We start from the raw sequence: 18,569 nt of genomic DNA, 5'->3' as shown, positions 1-18,569 counted from the left end.
ACAATAGCCCGAGCACAAAGACCGACACTAGCCGCTGCCAATCACATGTTTGCATATTGTCATTTGAATGTATTGGTTTATAGTGCCGTTTGCTCACAGGACGTTAAACATAGGAAAAGGATGTTTATTGGCGGCACTCAATAGCCAACTGTGATACCATTGTTATGCTTTACTTTGCTGTCTGTTTCTGTTTTAAAATGCATTCTTGGAAAAGCAAGTTTATGTTTTCTGACTGGGTTTTGTTTGATATATTGATGTTATCCTGGCTATGCTGAATAATATATCATAGATTTCAGCTAGAGTTGGAAATCTTAAGGAATTTAGCGATTCTGGCTCAGATTCCAATTAGTCCAAATAGTGAATGACGAGGGTGACCATACGTGCCATTTCTCCCGAACACATCCTGGGATGCGTTTCCCAAAAGCATCGTTAGCCAACTATGGTCGCAAGATCCGTCGTTACCAGCATAGTTCAACGATTCTGTATTTCCTGAAACCATAGTTCAAATGAACATTCGCAAACAGTGTCACAAACTTACGTGGTTGGAACTACAGCTCTCGACCTGTGGTTAGAATCATAGTTCCTTGTTAGTAAGACATAAGAGTTCAATAAATTATGCTCTTGGGCACAATAAGCAAGCTAACATGCAGTACAATCTATATTGTTCACTCGATCTAATTATAAATGCATGTTAATCTATGTATTTTTAAGCTTCCTCTGCAAGCAACGTTTTTGAATAGTGCACATGTGCATAAATGCCTACGGGAACCCCGGAGTATGACGTCAGAATGAATCAAACATCAAATAAAGTAAAATGACATGGAACAAAAAATAGTAAATTAGTCATCAGGTGCCATGTTTAATATAGCTGCATTTTAGAGATCTCTAATCAGTTAAATAACATAAGTTATTACTCGGTGACGTCATTAACAGCGGCCCTACATTGTTGAACTAATGTGGTTCAAACGACGGAAATGCGACCGTGTTCGGAAAACAGTCATGACTAGCTAGTTCATTTCCACAACAATGCATCGTACTATGGAGGTTACATCGTTGTACGGGAAACACACCCCTGGTCAAGATTTCTATATTGCCTAAAATATCAAGGTTTTGGCTTTGTTTCCCTGTGTTCATACTTACTGAAGGTAATGATCTAGAAGTAGTTTGACCAATAGCATGCAGGCATTACTTTTTTTGTTTTCAAATTTAAAGGTTATAAAGTTTATTTTAGCTATATGGCGCTCAGTTTGTCTTGTTGTTTAATACATTTGTGACCAGTGTTGGGTAAGTTACTCTGAAAATGTAATTAAATTATTGATTACTGATTATTTCTTTTAAAAGTAATGCAATTACTGTTCTGATTACTTTATTTTAAAAGTAATTAGTTACATTACTAGTTACATTACTTTTTTCTTTACATCCACAAAATTTACGTGAAATATTAAGTTTGTGTGTTGCCTAACATCCCATGAGCATTGAGTCCAGTGCCAGTGGATTAGAGACCTGCACTCCCGCTGGACTTTACGCTACAGAGAGTGGCGCGGGACACAACTTGATGGGCGAGTGTGGGCGTGGGCGCGGGCGGGCAGAGACTCATGTGAAGACAATAGAAGTTGATGCGTTGCTCTCCGCACCCGGTACGTTCTCAAGAAAAGGTTGAAAAGGTTTTCTTCCCCTCTAATTGACAACGCACGATAATGTTCTTGCCTTTGACAGAAATAAACTCCATACCCGGTACATTCTCAAGAAGTTTTAATGTGCCGTGCTGCCCTTTCAGGTGCTTTAAAATGGATATGGAGTTTTTCACAGTTGAAAATGTTTTCTTCCCCTCTGACAACGCGCAATGATATTCTTTCCTTTGACAGAAATAAACTCAAAATAATGATTGTACTTCCAGCTACAGAACGCGTACTTTCCTCTCTCCATGCTGACTGTTTTCATTGGTAGAATCCGCCTCACAGGCGCTTTTCAGTCAAAGTAGGTCTCAGGTAGAGGACGTTGTGTGTGCTAGCCAACACCCATTTTACAATCTAGATGATAAATCACATTCTGTCGGCAATGATGTAATGCAGCGGTAATGCATGCATGTAACTATACTCTAATTACTCATTTGGAAATTGTAATGCATTAAATTACTCCATTACTAAAAAAAACTAATCAAATTACAGTAACACGTTACAAAGTAATGTGTTACTGCCCAACACTGTTTGTGACTTTGGACCACAAAACCAGTCTTGTGTAGCATGGGTATATTTGATGCCAAAAATACATTGTATGGGTCAAAGTTATTGATTTTTCTTTTATGTCAAAAATCATTAGGATATAAAGTAAAGATCATGTTCCATTAAGATATTTTGTAAATTTCTTGCCGTAAATGTATCAAAACTTAATTTTTGATTAGTAGAACTTCATTTGAACCACTTTAAAGGCGATTTTCTCAATATTTTGAGTTTTTTGCATCCTCAGGTTTTAGATTTTCAAATAGTTGTATCTCAGTCAAATAAAGGTTCTTTACTGGCATCAGTGGTTCCATGAAGAACCTTGAACATCCATGGAACCTTTCAAATGCAGAAAAGGTTCTTTGTAGTGGAAAAAAAAAGGTTATTTTTAAAATTATCTTAAAATTGGTTCTTTTAAGAATTGTTCACTGAAAGGTTCTTTGGGCAACCAGAAATGGCTCTTTAATGGCATCACCACAAAAACACCGCTTTGGAGCTTTTATTTTTAAGAGTGTACATCAATGGAAAGCTTATTTATTCAGCTTTCAGATGATGTATAAATCTCAATTTCAGAAAATTGACCCTTATGACTTTTTTTGTGGTCCAGGGTCACATTTGGCCAAAATCTCATGATGTTAAAGATGAACTGCTATGCACGGGATATTTAAAATGTACAAAAGTATATTGGCTACAACTAGACGGCAAATGCTAAGACCTTTCTACGCTCCTCAAACACACAAAAACATTAGCCTTAACATTAGATTGTGTTTCTTGAATAAAGAAAACGCTGTACTTGTTCAAAAATCAGTTTTTTTATTTACCCTTGCATTGTGAAGAAGTAGACGTCTGTCTTCAAACTGCACGTTGTGGTACTTCATTCTGAATGGAGGCCATCAGTGATTAAAAAAAAAAAAAAAAAAAAAAAAAAAATCTGACAATTTTCAGTTAATGTGATCTCTGATATATATAAAAAACTTTATATCAAGTTCACGTTTAAGTATGTTCCTTATTATTTCCATAATTAGTATGCCGGAGTGCGCTTCTTTCACATGGGTAATGTTGAGTTTTGTTGTGTTATGATTTATTTATTTATTTGTTTATTTTAAGAATAATTAAGCACCAGACTATTCTATTCGAACATGTAGCTGAATGTGTCCTTTATTAAATGCATGTCAAACACTCACTTTCTGTTCTAATTAGCATCAAATCTATTTCTCAGGGCATTTATCAGCCGCTTTCATCATGATGTTCGCCAGCCAATTAGCTATCGTTAACCTACTCTGCCTCTTATAGCGAGCATCATGGTTTCAATTATTGGACATATCTGCTATCAAAGCTTGTTTGAAACATGTTTTTCCTGTGGTAAATATAAAGGCTTATTAATCAACAGTTCTTGTCTCAGAATGTCTCTCTATTAAAGGCGCACATATTGAGATCCTCGCGGCTCGATAATTGCCAGGCCCACCACTGTTTGCTGCATATTAATTACCTATTAGCCTTTTGCGCAGCGCATTATGACTTTGGCTAGACTCCCTGCCAGTGTGAGCAGTGATCATCCCTGCATCGCCAATGAGATGCTGCAGTCGAGCATGTCCAAATCACATCACATTCGAGTCAAGGCCAAAGTGCACCAGAGTGATTTCCACATTTCATGGCCACCGTTTTGCTTGAAGGGATTGTGAGATAATATTTAGCGTCTGCCATTGTTCATGGGTTGTTGTTTGGGTTAGATGTGCTGTGATGTTGTAAAATTGTGGGTGAAGTGAATGTTTGAAGTGGTTCGGAGCTGGTATAATGAAGCAGGCCTCAGTAGGTTCGTTATGGTTGACAGGAAGAGTGGTTGCTTTTTTTTTTTTTTTTTTTTTTTTTTGCATTGAGGTTTATGACATGACCTTTTTGAAACAGCATGCACTGATGAATAATGTACAATAACAAAAAATGCACATTAAAAAAGAGAGTAGTCAACTGAGTAGAGTTATTATACATTTTTATTACTTAAATATGGACTGAAACATACTACATAAAACAAAATAAAAATGTTAATAATAATAAACTATATAGACATTAAAAAGACAAAAAACAACAAAATTGGTAACACTTTACAATAAGGTTCATAAGTAAACATTAGTCAACATGAACTAAGAATGATCATACTTCTGCAGTATTTATTAATCATAGTTAATGTTAATTTCAACATTTACTAACACATTATTAAAATCACAAGTTGTGTTTGTTAATATTAGTTTGTGCACTGTGAACTTACATGCACAAAAAATGAACAACTGCATTTTTATTAACTAACATTAACTAAGATTAATAAATAGTGTAATAAAAGTGATTATTCATTGTTCATTCATGTTAGTGAACAATACATTTATTACACTATGTACTAACTAACTGAAACTAACTACCTAACTAACAGTAACATTGAATTGAAAGATACTATAAGTATTGTTCATTCTTAGTTCATGTTAAATAATGTAGTTAACTAATGAACCTTATTGTAAAGTGTTACCTAACTAACTAACTAACTAACTAACTAACTGAAACCAACTAACTAACTAACTAACTAACTAACAATAGCATTGCATTGAAAAATACTATAAGTATTGTTAATTATTAGTTCATGTTAAATAGTGTAGTTAACTAATGTTAACTAATGAGCCTTATTGTAAAGTGTTAACTAACTAACTAACTAACTAATTAACTAACTAACTAACTAACTAACTAACTAACTAACAATAACATTGCATTGAAAAATACTATAAGTATTGTTAATTATTAGTTCATGTTAAATAGTGTAGTTAACTAATGTTAACTAATGAGCCTTATTGTAAAGTGTTAACTAACTAACTAACTAACTAATTAACTAACTAACTAACTAACTAACTAACTAACTAACTAACTAACTAACAACAGTTACACTTTACAGTTAGGTGTCATTTGTTAACATTAGTTAAGGTATTAACTAAATGAATGAACAATGAACAATACATTTATTACATTATTTATTCATCTTTGTTAATATTAATACAAATACAGTTGTTCATTGTTTATGTTAGTTCACAGTGCATTAACTAATGTTAACAAAAACAACTAGTTATTTTAATAATGCATTGGTAAATGCTGAAATTAACATTCATAATGTATACAATAAATATAATAAATGCTGTAGAAGTATTGTTCATTCTTTGTTCATGTTAACTGATGTTAACTAATGAGCCTTACTGTAAAGTGTTACCTAACTAACTAACTACCTAACTAATGCATTCAAAATTAAAATGTTTTTAAGATGACACTCTATCTTAAAAATTAGAAGCAACATGCTGTTTCATTATAAATATTGATACAATATTGATTAATAATAATCAGCAATGTACTTATTTTTATTAAAATGCTTAGTTGATTGACAGCTCTATGTTTTAATGTAAATTTCAACAAAGTTATCTGACATGAAACAGAACTAGCTGAAGTTTCTGCTGTCATTGTCAGCTCGGTTAATAAGTGGACGAATGACAACAATGAAGTCATTTTTCTCGATTCACAGGCAAAACACAGATTTGCTGTGACATCTTTTGCTCTCTTGTGTTGGAGAGACACAGAGGTGATGATTGAGTTACCACCCAGCTGAAGAGCGATAAGAGCACGCTTGTGTGTGTGTGTGTGTGTGTGTGTGTGTGTTCGTGTCAGCATTGAAAGAGCCTGGTGACAGTGATGAATCGAGCTTGTGAGCAGGTCTCACAAAAGACTGAGCCATTGAGAGGTGATAAACAGAGCGGCTGGATATCAGATGTGTGTGTGTGTGTGTGTGTGTGTGTGTGTGTGTGTGTGTGTGGTATGTGTGTGTGCTCACAGTTGCTTGTTGGCTAACAATCTGTGCCAAGAATCTTTTCTTAAAGATGTCTAGGTCATATCAAGGGAGCTCATCATAAAACAGACTCTCAGTGGCCATTCAGTACAGTATCTGTCTGTGCGTGTTATGAATTATATACATAAGACAGTGTGTCAGGTTAAAGGCATTTTAATTTTGAATGCATTATGTTTTATATTATTTAAAATACATAATTGGAATTAATTTTACTGCCTCTTTTAAGGCTAGTAAAACTTATTCATTTATAAAATACACATTTTTATTTAATATTTTTACCACGCTTTAACTACCAGTATGCTCTCAGCTCCATTTAACACATGATTGATGATTTTTGTCTTATTTTTTCTTGTTCATTTAAATGAGATTTGTCAGTTAAAATGTCAAGGCTATGACAGCGATCACTGAGAAAAGCACATCCATTAAAAAGTGATAATGTTATCTAAGCCTAACAATGCGTCTCTCACATCTAATGATAAAACAACGATGCTCATATAATGTCTGTCTATGACCCAGTTTCATTCGTTTAATTCTTACGTTATATAATCAAGCGTACAATGTTTCTGTTATGGCGAGTTACATCTGGGAATGTTTTCATTTCTGCTTTGTTATTTTCTTGCCACTGTTAACAGGCTTGTCAAAAATGCTTAAACAAATCAATAAAACCAAGTGTGATAAAAATATGATTATATTCAGCTTACAAATCAATACAGAGACATGCAAATGCTTTCAGTGCTAGACATCTATGCGAAATCAATAAATTGAGGATTTCAACATTGTTTCCTGGTCTAATGTTGCATGACAAGAGACTGAGATTCTGTAGGTAAAACAGTCGGTGAATGACTCAAAGCCCAGTGAGGTTTGCAAAGGGAAAAGGTCTTTGGCAAACAAATAAATACATAAAATAAGACTACCAAGTCCTTGCTTTCGGAGCTATTGAATTATAGCTTGAAGCACTTTTGTAAACAGAATGCATTTTTTTTCTAATCTTCAAGAAGGCATCTGCACGGTTCATGAAACAATTTCATAAAATATGCATTTTTAGATGTTTTTTAAGTATCGGTTGTGTGCCGAGCATGTCAGAACAGATATATACTTGTCTTGTGACTTCATTATGCAGATAAACTGTTGAATAATCTTGTCGCCTGAGCTGTTCATTTAATAAAGACATGTGTGTCCGATCGAATGCGCACCAGCTCTGTGTGTAATGCAATCAAAGGTTCCTACAAGCTCCATTAGTGCAGCCCAGCACCAATGCTTTATTTAATCAAAACTCGTCTGGTTTCCATTAACATGGGCTTTTAGATCATAATGCCGCGTGTCGTTTGTGGGGATTGTGCTATGTGGAGTTGAGTGAAGAGTGGAAAAATGTATTTGGCCATGTCGTGATCTGTATCTGTCAGCTTGCCATTTCATCTAAATGGATCACGGGCAGATGACAGAATGACAGAATGCTTAAATGAAGGCCTTTTCACACTGAACAGGCAGGCTGAATGTAATGACGCTTATACAGTATGCTGGTCTAAACTTATTACAATTACTCATTTTTCAAATGCAATAAATTCATTGTAATATATTTAACCCAATATAGAGTAAAAACAGTAATTTAACTATTTGAAATGACTTCCATTTTAATGGAACATTTAAGAAATTGATGAAATGATAAATAGACAGTTCTAAAGAACAACAATTATTTTTAGCATTTTATGTTTATTATATTTATTTTAAATATATTTTATAACAATGTCATTACTGTCACTTTTAACATAAATAAAATAAAAGTATTATTTAATTTAAAAAATAATAATAAATAAATGTGTACTTTTTTTTTTTTTTTTTTTTTTTTGTAATTTCAGATGATTAAAAAGCAAAGATTATGTTATTAAATATAAATATCTGTAATTCACTATATTGTAGGTTATATGTTAGGGTACAACAGGGCTAAAGGCACCCCTTAGAAAAAAACAAAAACAAAAAAAAATTGTATGATTGCAGAAACATAAGAAACATACATGCATTTGTATTGGACATTTTTGGACCAACAGATTTTGTGTGAAAGTAAATCATACAAGTTCTACTAATGTTAATATGTGTTCAAGACAATCACTTTAGCAAAGTTTGTACTATTTTCTGTTTTTTTTTTTTTTTTTTTATATATAAAATAATTATTTTTTTTGTTCAGTAAATACAGTCATTAAACTATGTTAATATAAAACATATATTTTAAAATACAGAAACAAAATCATTTTAAAATGTAAAGATTCTGAAAGCATTGAAGGATCCCATAATAATTTAATATAGATTTACAGTAGTAACAACAAATTATATTTAATTATATGATATGATTAATAACATGTTTTTAAATATGATATTTTCATTCTAAACACAGTGATTATCTCTAAGATGGACACCCAACATAATATATGATATTTACTGTCTGAATCTAACAATGTCATGTCAACAAATGGAAAAGTCAGCTTTCTGTTAATTATCATGTTAATTATTGTGCCTTTTAGCCCCAACAGCAGGGGCACTTTTTACCCCAAATACCATACTTTTACATATTCTTCTGTTATTTAAAAGCTGCTGTTTTAATTTTCTAAAACAAAACTGAAAATCATCAAGAAGACTTTTGTCTTAGATATATTCAAGAATTTCAGCAATTCTCATTTGCTACTTAAATCTACAACATTTTTAAAAACATTAAATATTAGATCAAGCTACCACAGAATTGCGCTGCTGCCCGCGATCACGTCAAGGATCAGACAAATTTGCATGTGTATGCTGAAAAGCAGATGTTTTGGAAAGTGCTACACCACATTTTTCTGCTGTCTAGTGATTTAGAGGTAAATAATATCAAAGGCGCCTTTAGCCCCATTCATAATTATTATGTTATATTTATATTTTCATACCTGTTCTGTTGTGAATGATGTTATATTAAAGTATTTATTTTGAAGAACTACAATACATGTTTATAGTTTTTATAATGGCAATGTTTCATTTTATTTTCTGGTATTTTGCATTATTTTGAATGTAATAATTCAAGCATATATTTCCCACTTAATACTGCAGTGACCCAGTGTGACTCGTATATTCAGTTCAGTCCAGTACAAATTTATTTGCATAGCGCTTTTCAAAACATATTGTTTCATACAAATGTCACATATGAATGATGCATAATGTCACTAAAACACACGCTGTTGGAAAACTGTGACAGCTCTGTGTTTGTCCTTTCATGGCTATTTAGATAATAAGACTGTGAGCTTTAGAATGCATTTGTGTTTTCCAGCAGGATGCAGGTTAATGCTAATTGCAAGGTCACTTAGAGTTGTGTGTAATTTAGAGTTAATTCCAGTTAGCACTGCTCTACAACAACAGCAGGGCAAGATTTTAAAATGATATTTATCTAAAAATTAAAATTCTATCATTTAATCACCCTTATTTCATTCCAAACCCGTATGCATATCTCTGAATGGTTACACTTTATTTTGATAGTCCACTTTAGACATTCTACTAATTATAAGTAACTTTGCAACTACGTTAACTAATTATCATGCATTTGCAACTGTGTGTCTACTAACTCTCAGAGCAGACTGTTAGGTTAGGTTTAGGGTTAGTAGAATAAGTTGACATATACTTGTAAAGTTTAGAAGAGTGTATTAAGAGATATTAAGCAGACAGTCTACTAATAATCTAATGACTAGTTGACATGCAGTTGCAGAGTTACTTACTGTTAGTAGAATGTCTAAAGTGGACTATCAAAATAAAGTGTCACCCTTTGAATATCTATATCTGAAGCATCATTTTTCATCATATTAACCTAAAACAAGCAATCCATTTAGCTCATGCGAGGACAGTCTCGTCTAAACGCTGCCAATGGGGCAACGATGATCTATTTACAGCCTCAGACAGACGCTACAGCTGAGCAAATCTCGTCTGGAGGCCACGGCACTGCCATTCTGAGAAAGATGGATATGTATGTCATGCAGTAGAGAAAGTCATGAGAGCGTTTTACTATGCTTTAGTTCAGGTGATTTGGCAACAGATGAAGAGAGAATTGAGCATGGGAATAATTTGTCCACAGAATATCATATCATCCTAATGTTCAAATCGCTTTAAAACAATGACTTTTTTGTTTTTGCCAGACACTTTGAAAGATTAGAATTACACTGTAAAAAATGAATTTAATGGTAAAAAAAATGCTACAGTAAAATCCGGTGAAAAACTGTATTGGACAATTTTTTGTAATTTTACGGTAGACTACCGTTTTTAAGTTAAAAAGTGTGACTTTCTCATCACCACCTGCTTTTGGTGGTTATTAGTATATTACAAAAGTACAAAACAGATTTTAGTACTTTAATGTGTTGGTTAACATTACATCAGTTAATGAAATTACAGTATTTAAATGTAAATTAAGTTAAAACCGTAAAGCCTTAAAATGTTGCTACCATATTTCTTACGGCAAAATTCCAGCAACCACAGCTGCCGTTTTGTTTTGTTTTTACGTAAATGTTGTGATTATTTTTTTTACAGTGCACGGTCTAAATAGTTGCAGAATATCAGTATAAGGGGCCGTTCACACCAAAGGCTATAACTATAAAGACAATTATAACTAGTATATAAAAACTTTAATTATAACGTTATAAAAATCAATCTAATTTATTGGGGATAAGGAAGTCCACATTACAACTATAACAATGACAACACAGAGAAACTTAATGGTTGTCTCTCAGAATACTTTTTGCAGCTGATGAACAATAAAACACTGACAGCCGATCAGAATCCACTTGACTTCAGACTTGTAAGCAAACATTATTGCTGGGTTAGACACTATTACAGTTATTGCTATATTTATCTTTAAAGGTTTCACTGATGAAATCAGGCCATATAGTGGTTAGGAGTGCAACGATAAATCAATTAGATTCCGAATGCATCGCAATTCTCTTTGGAATTGATTCTGAGCTTAGCTTTTTAACAGCAGATGGTGCTCTAGGCTAGATTTAACCACACACTCAAATGCTCATGAAGCACTTGTGCGTTCGGCTAAGTAATGGTAGTTAAATGTACTTGCACCTCAGCTTTTATGCTTTTATTTTAATGTAAACATTAATAAATGTAAACACAATTTGCTTCAACCTTTTCAAACTTTATGAATGATTATTTTAGATTTAAGTGGTGTGTGTGTGTAAGGAGTTGAAAGCAGGCAGAGTACGGTTGTTTCTAAAGCATGCAGTGCCATCTGCTGTTAAAAACTGCTGTTAAAAGCTCAGAATCAATTCAAGATTGCATTCATGTGAATCGCAGAATCAGTCCACAAATCGATTTATCGTCACACCCCTAATAGTGGTTGGCATGTTTTATAGTAAGTTAACATATTTTCAAGTAAAACTAGTTAATTCAAGAAGAAAAAGAAGAAAGTTGAAGGCATGATATCGGTCCTATATTGATTTGATTGTGACAAGTAAGGCTACATTTACATTAATCCAGATGCTTTCACTTTTTCTCTACATTTTGGACTTTCACCCTACCTGAGATGGCATTTTTGCCCATAACAAAACTGTTTTATCACATGGATGAATCTGAAAACATAATTTTCACATTGTGAAAAAAGAGGATTTCAAAAACAGTAGCCACTTTCACACAGTCTTTACTGGTAAATTACCAACAAAATTACAGTTAAAGGAGTAGTTCACTTTCAGAACGAAAATGTACAGATAATTTACTCACCCCCTTGTCATCCAAGATGTTCATGTCTTTCTTTGTTCAGTTGATAAGAAATTATGTTTCTTGGGGAAAACATTTCAGGATTTCTTTCCATGTAGTGGACTTGAATGGTGCCCCCAAATTTGAACTTCCAAAATGCAGCTTCAAATGGCTCTAAACGATCCCAACCGAGGAAGAAGGGTCTTATCTAGCAAAATGATGGGTCAATTTCGAAACAAATCGACAATTGATATACTTTTTAACCTCAAACGCTTGTCTTGTCTAGGCCTGCGTAAACTCTGTATTCTTCCAGTTAAATACAGTTAGGGTATGTCAAAATACTCCCATCTCGTTTTCTTTCCCAACTTCAAAAAAAAAAAAAAAAGGTAAAACAGCGATGTAGGGTGGTTTTGAAGTTGAAGAAGAAAAGGGGACAGGAGTTTTTCGACATACCCTAACTGTATTGACCCGGATTACACAGACTAGGCATGTGCGTCGCAGAGACAGAGACAAAAGTGCTGCATGAAGGTGAACGTTTGATGCAAAAAAATGAAAACATCAACAAAACACAGACCATGTATACCCCTTCATGTTTACAAAAACAACACCGGGAGGAGCAGCCATTTAGAGGTCATTTCTGGTTAATGGTGTCAGTGAATTTACAGATATTTTGAAAGTGATGTATGAATGATGCTTTACCGGTAAAAAGACAGAACGTTGCTGCCTGTGTGAACAGCACATTTTTGTATTTAATGGTAGTTCCAGTAATTTTATGAAAATATACTGGTTTTGCTGTGTGAAAGGGGCTAATGACGCATGTTTAGTCATGCGATGCATACAGTTCCCATATATCAGGGTCCTGGAGAGTGCCAAAATCCTGCAGAGATTAGCTCCAACCCCAATTAGACACACCTGAACCAGCTAATAGCTCTTACTTGGCATGCTAGAAACTTCAAGGCAGGTGTGTTGAGGCAAGCTGGAGCTAAACTGCAGGACATCGGCCCTCCAGGACAGAGTTTGGGCACCCCTGCCATATATCTGTAATTGCACTGGAATTGTTGTGCTTGCTATTCACACGCTTAAACATAAAGCTGCTTCACGATCCCATAGAAGAGCTTTTTGTCTAAATGGTTCCATAAAGAACCTTTGACATCTGAAGAACCTTTCTGTTTCACCAAAGGTTCTTTGTGACAAAAGAAGGTTCTTCAGATTATAAAATATGGTTGAAGAATCTTTGACCGAATGGTTCTTCTAGGGCTTTATTTATTATTTTGTACAGACCTCATGAAGACGACAGTTTTGTTTTAGACCAGTGTTACTCAACCAGGGGCTGAGGTTCACTAGAGGGCCTCAGTAAACTTCCAAAGGGCCTTATATAAGACATATATTTAAAATAAGACTAAACAATGAGCTAAACTGATTAAAAATCAAGATTTTTCTTATTTTGTTTTATATTTTATATCAAATTTGATCTTCTTTTAGCTCTTGGGAAACCTGTATGATTTTAAACATATGATTTCAAGACATTAAAATCTCATATAATTTAATAAAATCCCAAAACTACATGGACATTTTTAAATTGAACATACATTTTTCCAGTTATGCCAAATTCTGAAATATTTTATCCTATAGAAATTGTGCGTAGGTAATATTAGAGAGGGATTTTGTTGATTGTAAGTGTGATCCTGCCACACACACCAGTGTGTGGCAGGATATTTTGCTTATAAAACCAGAAGAATAGCATGAGAACTATGTCTGGTCTATGTTTGATCTCTGTCTATGAGAATTATGTGTGGTCTCTCAGTATCATCTCAGTCAGCGTTTATAACGTTTTATGCATGTGCAGCAAAGTGATTTTTTTTCTTCTTCTTCTTCAGCCAGATAAATGTGGATGTGGTGGATGTGGATGTAGTCTAAGTGCTATGTTCCAGAATATAGCCTGGTGGTGACGTCAACCAAGACAGAAAGAGGCAGGGGTGTTTCATATATTTTTCATTGAAAAACTATGAAGATAAACAGTGGTCATTGGGAAAAAGTGATATATCATTTTACATTAAGATGGAATGCGTATTAAAAAGTAAATAGGCTTACTTTTGATTTCATGTTGACTTTTAAGGCAAAGCAGCAAAACTACAACTGTTTTGGTGCATTGAAGTGGACTTCAGGGAAAAGCATAACATACTACAGAAGTGCTGAATGTGGCCCATTAATAATAGTTAAATGCTGAATGATATTATATATCATATTATTCCGCATTAGCTGCTTCTTTCAGCCTGGCTTGTTCTCGCCGTGGCTCAGAGTTGGGTTGAATTCACAGCGCACCTCTGCTGTCTGCCTCTTAATGCACACCAGGGAGGCTTTAATTAATGTCTTTGTGTGCACTTTGGACTGCCGAGGCCATTGATAATCTATCTCTCTCTCTCCATGGCAATACATTATCTAAATGTATTTTGCGCTGACAGGGTGTCTGCTGTGCATAAGCACCTGTCCTGAATGGAGAAGCATTTAAGTAGTTGCAAAAACCAAATACACTGAATCCATTTGTCCCACTTGTGGGTGTAACATTGTAAACTGTGGTTTTCATGCTTTCTGGGAATGTTGCTGTGTAGGAGGTTGGATGAGTGTGGTGTTTCATGAGTGAACGTGTGATGATTTATACAATGGTTTGTAAAGGAATAGTCCACCTAAGAATACAGTTTATGGTATTGTTTACTTACCCTTGTGTCATTCGGAACCCATATGGAGAACTTTAGTGAAATGTTCAGGCTGATCTTTCATTGAAAAAATGTAAGTTCTTAAAATGACAAAAATACAGTCTCACTCACTTGTACACTATTGTAGTAACTTTGATTGAGGAACAGACTAAAAAATAAGTAATACAATTAAAATTAAGTAACTGACGCCAAACTTGTTATAATACAGTTTTATAAGTCATATGCAAATTAGATTTCATAGATGAATCCCACTCAGTGGGCAAGATTTTCAGAAATTTTATTTATTATTATTATTATTATTATTATTTTATTTTATTTTATTTTATTTTATTTTATTTTATTTTATTTATTTTATTGTATTTTATTTTATTTATTTTTTATGTATTATTTATTTATTTATTTATTTATTTATTTATTTATTTATTTTTTTTTTTTTTTTTATTTTTTTTTCACATGCATGGCTTAGATTAGACTAAGCCAGGATTAGGCCATAGTTCAATTAAGACATTTAAGCAATTTTTTATTTTATTTTATTTTATTTTATTAATATCCCAAGTCCCAATTCACATTCATCGCATGAAAAAGAGCAGCATGAACATTTTGCTAACTGTCTCTATTTATTAATATATACTACTGTTTAAAAGTTTGGGTCAGTTTTAATTAAATTTATACTTTATTCAGGAAAAATGCATTAAATTGATCAAAATTTACAGTAAGGGCATTGATAATATTAAAAAGATTACTTTAATTTATTAAATTAAATTAAATTAATTAAATTAAATTAATTAAATAAATTTAATTTAATTTAATTTTTTTTAAAAAAATCTTACCAACCCCAAACTTTTCAACAGTACTGTACGCACATATTTTCTTTTTACGCGTTTGCCTTCCACATCAATAAAATTAACATTTAAAATAATCAGATGCTAATTATTAGCAATTCAGAAACATTATACAAAGGGAATGTTTCCCATCATTTATAAATCCAGTAAAAGACTCATTTTGGGTTGATAGCCAAGAACAGGAAGTAGGCAATTCATTAAAACCCTGTGTGTTCAAAGCATCAGCTCTCTATTGAAATAAGCACCTGCTCTTTTTAATGAAGTTGTTGAATGTTTGACTTTAATGACTAAATTTTCTCATCAGCTCTGAACAAGCAGTACAAAGGCACTGATCGATGGCATTAGTAATGTAATCACCTGCCTATTGTGCTTGATATCTCCACAGTGTGCAAGCCGGGCTTTTACCGATCAGCTCTTCAGACCAAAAGCTGCAGTAAATGTCCTCCGAGAAGTTACACCAAAGTGGAGGCCTCCACCTCCTGTCAGTGCGAGCAGGGATACTACCGGACCGAAACGGACCCTGCCAACATGGCCTGCACAAGTAAGAGCTACTTCTGTTACTTCAGCCACGATTAAAAATTTGCTGTTAGTTTACTCACCTACAGGCCATCCAAGATGTAGTTGACTTTTTTCTTCAGTAGAACAATAAAGACTTTTAGCTGAAATCGTGCAAGTCAATGGCTACCGTCACTTTGACAGTCAGAAAAAAAAACATATACAGGCAAGATAAAATCAGTACACATTTCCTGATGATATATGAAGGTCTTATGAAGCAAACTTATCAGTTTGTGCAAGACACTGAACAATTATTTACACCAATATTACCTGTAATCCAGAGCCTCAGGGAAACGGTCTAGAGTGATGACCGATTCACAAACGAATCATTATTTTGAACCGGTTCTTATTAGTGATCTGGATGAATCAGTTCACCAAATTGGAGTGAGTCATCTAAAACAGTTGACAGATCGAGCAGCACAGATCTACAAGTTACTCAATCAAAACTCACTTTCAGACGCCTGACAGTCACTCAGACTTGAAATGAGTCAAAATTCTGGCGTATATGATTCTATGATGAACGAGTCATTCAGCAGTTCCTCCAACAGTTACTGAATTGAGGAAACTGTTCTGACTGAAGAACCGATGAGCCGCATCCACGTTTCATATCATTATTGGGTGCTTTAATAGAATTGTGTATACATTAAATCATCACGTGATTATGTAAACAAACTGGTGAATCAGTTATTTGAACCAGTTCTTTGAAACAAACTGTTCAAAAGAATCAGTTTGCAGAAAAGAATCAGATTTCCCAATTTGCCTGTGGCTCTGGATTACAGGTAATAATTAGAAATGCACGATATTCGTTTTTTGTCGACATCCGGTATGCCGATATTTTCAACTGAAAATAATTAGAAATAAACTATATATCAATTTACTTTATTTTATTTTATTTAAATTAATAAAATGTCTTTAATTTAAACTTTATATATATATATATATATATATATATATATACATTTTTTTTTTTTTTTTTTTTACTTTTTTTATTATTGTGAGCTTGGGCCTTTATATCAAAATATACTCATGATTCATTTACTTAATCAGAAACACAGTCTGTGAGTCTTTTCAGCAAGACATATCAGGATAATTTTTCATATCGGGCCAATGCCGATATATATACATTTAAAGCTATTATCAGCTGATTCTGATATCGGTCTGATAATATTGTGCATCCCTAGTAATAATGTTGTAAATAATGTTCATCTTCTTGCACAGACCAATTCTTTCCCTTCATAAGACCTCAATATATCGTCAGGAACCACTGGTATTAATTTTGTGTGCCTTGATATTTTTTGGACTCTTAAGTGCCGGTAGCTGCTGACTTGCATTTTATAAATCACCAAGGACCACGTTTTTTGGCTGAACTGTTCCTTTATGTGTACTACTATGGCATATTTTTGGTGTAATATTTTTCATTTTGTCATGATGCTTTATTTTCTTGCAGAGCCACCCTCGGCCCCACGTAACGCTATTTCTAATGTGAACGAGACCAGCGTCTTCTTGGAGTGGAGCGCACCGGAGGAGACGGGCGGTCGAAAAGATGTTCGATACAACATTGTGTGCAGTAAGATCAGCACAGAGTCGGGCCAGTATGAGCCGTGTGGAAGTCACGTGCGATATCTGCCTCAGCGGACGGGTCTGAGAAACACCTCCATCATGGTCATGGATCTCCTGGCTCACACCAACTACACCTTTGAGGTGGAGGCTGTGAACGGGGTGTCGGAGCTAACCGCCCCTTTGCGACAGTACGTCTCGCTCAATGTCACCACCAACCAGGCCGGTGAGTAGATTCATCCCTCTGGAATTGTTCTCATTACATGCTACAGCTTAACATGACAAAGTTCATATTGTCTGCAAGAGCTTAAAATGAGATTTGCAATTTATATAATGGAACACATTTAAGGGTGAAACAGAATAATTGCGTGGAAATGTAGGGTAGGGCGGGGCTTTGTTTGCTCTTTGGAATTTGATTGGGTCAAGAAAGGTGTCACTCTTTCATAGTCCATAATGAGGCTTAATGCAATTTTAGCTATGTTTTGTTTAATATTTCAGATGTTTGTTGTAAAATTCCTTAGGATAAATATAAGTATAGAGCTCAAAGTATGGATCATTTGAAATAAAAAAAAAAGCCACTTAAACATTTTAATCTGTAGTTTTGATAATTTTTCAGATTGTTTTTTTCTTTTGTTTTTGTTTTTTTGTTTTTTGTTTTTTGTTTTTTTGGTTGACTAGTATACTAAAGCACTTGGTGTAAAGTACTTGATTATAATTATAATAATAATTATTATTACTATTCAAATATTTTTTTTTTTTTTTTTTATTTTTTTTTCCTGTGATATATGTATGTATTTAGTATGCTTCTTTTTAGTTGACAAATTTAGTGTACTTTTTTTTTTTTCACAAGGGGTTGGGATAATGTGATGAGAAATGGGTTTATAATGAAACATTTTGGGTTTTCCCAAAAGTAAAATAAAATAAAATAAAATAAAATAAAATCACTTTTTTTCCCCCTTAGTATGATGAACATATATGATGATGAATAATCTAAAGAACCTCGTTACACTATAAAGAACTTTCTTCATGGAACCACAGATGCCGCTGTTTTGCAGAAATAGTTGAGATATTAAACAATATTAAAAGTGATGTATCTTTTCTACAGGATGAT

General features: G+C 33.6%; 1 protein-coding gene across 2 annotated transcripts in view; it reads left to right on the top strand.

The window, feature by feature from the left end:
* Positions 1–18,569, top strand: part of LOC127172074 (ephrin type-A receptor 5) — a 96,643-nt gene that overhangs the window by 35,743 nt on the left and 42,331 nt on the right. For both annotated transcript variants that reach the window (XM_051121141.1, XM_051121140.1), the window contains exons 4-5: positions 15,732–15,887; positions 17,349–17,684. In XM_051121141.1, the coding sequence (XP_050977098.1) occupies positions 15,732–15,887; positions 17,349–17,684 (492 nt within the window). The remainder of the gene's footprint in view (positions 1–15,731; positions 15,888–17,348; positions 17,685–18,569) is intronic.

This window comes from Labeo rohita, chromosome 10 (genome assembly GCF_022985175.1).
Source record: "Labeo rohita strain BAU-BD-2019 chromosome 10, IGBB_LRoh.1.0, whole genome shotgun sequence".
NCBI classification, from domain to species: Eukaryota; Metazoa; Chordata; class Actinopteri; order Cypriniformes; family Cyprinidae; genus Labeo; species Labeo rohita.
Note: the sequence above shows the minus strand (reverse complement) of the source record. Positions and strands in the feature narration are given on the sequence as shown.